We start from the raw sequence: 5,366 nt of genomic DNA on the forward strand, positions 1-5,366 counted from the left end.
TTTAGAAGTAAGGGTAAAATTGTTGGTCAAACTAAAATGACTTTTAAGCCAAAAAACTAAGTTGGGGTTGAGCAACTTTTTAATTTTAACATATTTTAAGCACTTTTTAATTTAATTTAAACTATTTTTTATTTTTATCAAACACTTAAATAAGTTAAAAATGACTTATAATTGACCGAATCCAAACGGGGTCTTAATTTGAATCCCAACTTGGGTAAAAGTTGGGGACTATTTTCCTCTTATTCTATACTACTAAAATTAAAATTCCAATTCCACATTTTGCCGTTAAAATATCCAAGTCTTTGAAATTACCCCTAAAACATCGCCCTTTGTCAAAAGCCAAACTTTACTTTGTTGAAACCCTAGTTTTCTTTCTAATCTCTCACCATAGCCGACTAATTAAAAATTCTTTTACACGTTTCCCAAAACACTATTGCCCTTTGCTTTCTCATACCAATTAGTCATGTTTGTTGGAGCTACATATCATAATAATAATCACAATATTATCACCATAGCAATTATTTCTCCAATTCTTCATAGAAAACAACTTGATAGAAATCCAATCTCTTTTCCTCAAAATCTTGTTTTTTTCCAATTTGGTTTGTCCCCATAAGTTCAATTTTGCATATTTCTCAAGATCTTGATAAAAATCCAATCTTTTTCCTCAAAGATTTTTTTTTTTTTTTTTTGGTCTGGTGAGTTCAATTCTTGAATATTTTGTTAAAATTTTACCTTTTGTGTTTGAGTGAAAAAGTTGAGAACTTTAACTTATATGGTTGAAATAATATTTGGGGTTTGTCTACATTTGTAATATATAGTTATTTGGGTGGATAAATTTTTGGTTTTCTTGATTGTTTTGTTGTGTAAGGGAAGTGTTTTTATTAGTTGAGGATATTGAAAAATGGGGGATTCTGATGGTGAAAAAATAAGGAATATATGTATACTTGCTCATGTGGATCATGGGAAAACCACATTGGCTGACCATTTGATTGCTTCATCTGGTGGTGGTGTGCTTCACCCGAAACAAGCGGGTAAGCTTAGGTTTATGGATTATTTAGATGAGGAACAGAGACGAGCGATAACGATGAAGAGTTCTTCGATTGGTCTTAACTATAAGGAACACGCGATTAATCTTATTGACTCTCCTGGTCACATGGATTTTTGTAGTGAAGTATCGACTGCAGCTCGTTTGAGTGATGGTGCATTGGTGTTGGTGGATGCTGTTGAGGGTGTACACATTCAGACACACGCAGTGCTAAGGCAAGCGTGGATTGAGAAGCTTACCCCGTGTTTGGTTTTGAATAAGATTGATAGGTTGATTGTTGAATTGAGATTGACGCCATTGGAGGCGTATACGCGGCTGCAGAGGATAGTTCATGAGGTGAATAGTATTGTGAGTGCTTATAAGTCTGAGAAGTACTTGTCGGATGTGGATTCTCTGCTCTCTGCCCCGTCGGGGCTTGTGGAAGATGAGAATGCGGACCCTGAGTTTGTAGATGATGATGAAGAGGATACTTTCCAACCCCAGAAGGGGAATGTCGCGTTTGTGTGTGCACTAGACGGATGGGGTTTTAGTATTAGTGATTTTGCTGAGTTTTATGCTTCGAAATTGGGTGCAAGTTCGGCTGCCTTGCAGAAGGCGTTATGGGGACCTCGGTATTTTAATGCCAAGACTAAAATGATTGTAGGTAAGAAGGGACTTAGTAGTGGAAGTAGTAAGGTTAGGCCGATGTTTGTGCAATTTGTTCTTGAGCCACTTTGGCAGGTTTATCAAGCTGTTGTGGAAGCTGATGGAGGCAAAGCGATGCTTGAGAAAGTTATTAAGTCTTTCAATTTGTCTATACCTCCCCGTGAACTTCAAAACAAGGACCCTAAATCCGTGCTTCAATCTGTTATGAGTCGTTGGCTTCCGTTGTCAGATACAATATTGTCTATGGTTATCAAATACATGCCTGATCCTATATCTGCTCAGTCTTTCCGTATATCTCGGTTGCTTCCAAAGAGAGAGCTTTTGGATGTTGGCGCCAACCCCGACGTGCTTTCTGAAGCCGAACTTGTAAGGAAATCTGTGGAGTCCTGTGATTCGAGTCCTGATGCGCCTTGTGTTGTTTTTGTTTCTAAGATGTTTGCTATTCCATCAAAATTGCTTCCCCGCGGAGAGATTCTAGATGACAATGGAAATGTCGACTCTGATGAATGTTTCCTTGCATTTGCCAGGATCTTTAGTGGGGTTCTTCATGCTGGACAAAAGGTTTTTGTGCTTTCAGCGTTGTACGATCCGCTAAAGGAAGAATCACTGCAGAAGCACGTGCAAGAAGCTGAATTGGCGTCTTTATATTTGATGATGGGCCAAGGATTGACACCAGTGGCATCAGCAAAGGCTGGTAACGTCATAGCTATCCGAGGGCTTGCTCAGCATATATTGAAGAGTGCGACTCTTTCATCTACGTTAAATTGTTGGCCTTTCTCCAGTATGATTTTCCAGGTTTCACCCATGCTTAAAGTTGCAATTGAACCTTCTGATCCTGCTGACATGGGTGCACTTATTAAAGGGTTGAGGCTTCTAAACAGAGCGGACCCTTTTGTTGAGGTTTCTGTTTCCGCCAGGGGTGAGAATGTACTTTCGGCAGCAGGTGAGGTGCACCTGGAGAGATGCATTAAAGACTTAAAGGACAGATTTGCAAAGATAAACTTGGAAGTCTCCCCGCCCCTTGTATCTTTCAAAGAGACTATTGAAGGAGATACTGCTAACCCTTTAGAAAACTTGAAGTTATTGACTCGCACCTCTGATTATTTGGAGAAAACAACTCCAGATGGACGATGTGTTGTTCAAGTGCGTGTTATGAAGCTTCCAACTGCATTGACCAAGCTGCTTGATGAAAGTTCCGAGCTGCTTGGAGACATTATTGGAGGTAAATCTTTGGAGGCTTGTAAAAGCTTGGAAACTCTTAGAGGTAGCACTGTAGAAGACGAAAATCCAATTGAAGCACTTAAGAAACGCCTAATAGATGCTGTGGAGAATGACTCTTCAACTGGATTTGCCGAGACAGAAAAGGATAGGATTGATAAATGTAAGGAAATGTGGCAAAAATTCTTTAAGAGGATCTGGGCTTTAGGGCCTAGACAGGTCGGTCCCAACATTCTCCTTACTCCAGATGTGAAAGGAAAAAGCGATGACCTTTCCGTTCTTATAAAGGGTTCCCCTTATGTATCAGAAAAATTGGGCTTTATGGGCGACAATGACGACACCAGTGCATCACCAGAATCATCAACCAGTGTGGATCAGACCCTTCTACGAGAAGCTGAGAATCTTGAAAGCAGTATATTATCTGGATTCCAGTTAGCTACAGCATCGGGCCCGTTGTGTGATGAGCCCATGTGGGGTTTGGCATTTGTTATCGAGGCTTCCATATCTCCATTAGCTATTCCACAGAATGATAGTGACACACCTATTCCACAGCATGAACAGTATGGGCTCTTCCCGGGCCAGGTTATGACTGTTGTTAAGGATGCCTGCAGGGCTGCTGTTCTTCAGAGAAACCCGCGACTCGTAGAAGCCATGTACTTTTGTGAGCTGAACACCCCACACGACCAGTTAGGCAACACCTATACAGTTCTTAATCGTAGGCGGGCCCACGTGGTGAACGAAGAAATGCAGGAAGGTTCATCATTGTTCACCGTGCACGCTTATGTGCCAGTTGCAGAAAGTTTTGGATTCTCCGATGAGCTGAGGAGAAAGACTTCTGGAGCTGCAAGTGCTTTACTCGTTCTTAGCCATTGGGAAGCACTTCCGGAGGATCCGTTCTTTGTACCTAGGACCGAGGAGGAGAAAGAAGAATTTGGAGACGGTGCCAGTGTTCCGCAGAGTATAGCAAGAAAACTCATGGATTCCGTGAGACGGAGGAAAGGTCTTCCGGTAGAGGAAAAAGTAGTACAACACGCGACGAAGCAGAGGACTTTGGCTCGTAAGGTGTAGAAGTTCTATGCATGTTTGGTTGTGTGATTTTTATCCTTTTTTCATTACTCATGTAAGGGAATATAGTAGTTTTCTCAACCAATTTTAGTTTTATACTGTTTCATTACTAGAAGGAAATTTTGTTAGCAGATACTGTATTGGCATTAAAGAGTTATTTGAAAAGCACTTCTGTTGAGTTCTTTTTGGATGTAATTGACAGATATAAACCAACAAACAGCTTTAGAACTTTTGCTTTTCTACTTTGTTTCTTTCTATTATTTGCTATTGTTATTTTATGCTTTTGTGCTTTTGAAGTTTCTTATAATTTTAGTACTCCCTCCGTCCTAATTTAAGTATCTTATTTTCCTTCTTGGTCTGTCCTAGCAAAGAGTGTCTCTTCCTATATATTTAGTAAGTTGACAATTCAAACATTTTACATGACAAATTTATAACCACATGATTCAAAGGACATTTTAGTTACATACATATTTAATTTAGGACGATAAGAGTCAAAAGCCACTCTATATTTCTTAGACTCCGTGTCTAGTCGATGGAGGGAGTATACTTTTCATTTTCCTATCTTATATTTACAAGTCTTGTTAGATTCACAAGACATGCTTGTGTACTACTGCCGATGTTATTTTTGCACAAATTTGTATAAATCTTAAACAATGGCCCAAGAAGTGTCATATCTGTGCAAATTTCTATTATGTACAAAAGAGGGTTTCAACTGTCTATTTCTTCGTCATTAAAAATTCAATTGAGGGCATATTGGACTTTTCAATCTACTCATTATATATGTATCTTCCGTGGAGGACAAGATGAGGGAAGCGAGGCTGAGATGGTTTGGGCATGTGAGGAGGAGAGGCACAGATGCTCTAGTGCGGAGGTGTGAGAGGTTAGCTATGGATGGTTTCAGAAGAGGTCGGGGTAGGCAGAAAAAGTATTGGGGAGAGGTGCTGAGACAGGACATGGCGCAGGTTCAGCTTACCGAGGACATGACCCTAGATAGGAGGTTTTAGAGGACTCAGATTAGGGTAGAAGGCTAGTAGGTAGTCGTTGTTTCGATCTATAGTCTATTGCCCTTTGTTTCTTGCTACTATATGTGGTTTCTTGTACTTTGATTATCTTATTTATCTGTGGTAGCTTCTGTTCCCTTTTTTTCAGACTGCTTTATTGTGACTTATTCACTTTCTTTAGTTTCATTTGCATTTTGCTTTGAACTGCTTGTGCTTATCTAACCTTTCTCGTTGTGATTTCTCTTGAGCCGAGGGTCTTTCGGAAACAGCCTCCCTGTCTTCCGAGATAGGGGTATGGTCTGCGTACACTTTACCCTCCCCAGACCTCACATTGTGGGATTTCACTGGGTATGTTGTTGTTGTTGTTGCTTCCGTGCTGTAACCTAACAGCC

At 40.2% G+C, this 5,366-nt stretch overlaps 1 protein-coding gene across 1 annotated transcript; it reads left to right on the plus strand.

The window, feature by feature from the left end:
- Positions 1-294: 294 nt before the first annotated feature.
- LOC132600672 (uncharacterized) lies at positions 295-4,215 on the plus strand. The gene has a single exon (XM_060313991.1). It carries the CDS (start codon positions 902-904, stop codon positions 3,974-3,976), a length of 3,075 nt encoding a protein of 1,024 aa, XP_060169974.1. The 5' UTR covers positions 295-901; the 3' UTR covers positions 3,977-4,215.
- The last annotated feature ends 1,151 nt before the right edge of the window (positions 4,216-5,366 follow it).

The sequence above is a fragment of the Lycium barbarum genome, chromosome 6, assembly GCF_019175385.1.
Source record: "Lycium barbarum isolate Lr01 chromosome 6, ASM1917538v2, whole genome shotgun sequence".
Taxonomy (NCBI): domain Eukaryota; kingdom Viridiplantae; phylum Streptophyta; class Magnoliopsida; order Solanales; family Solanaceae; genus Lycium; species Lycium barbarum.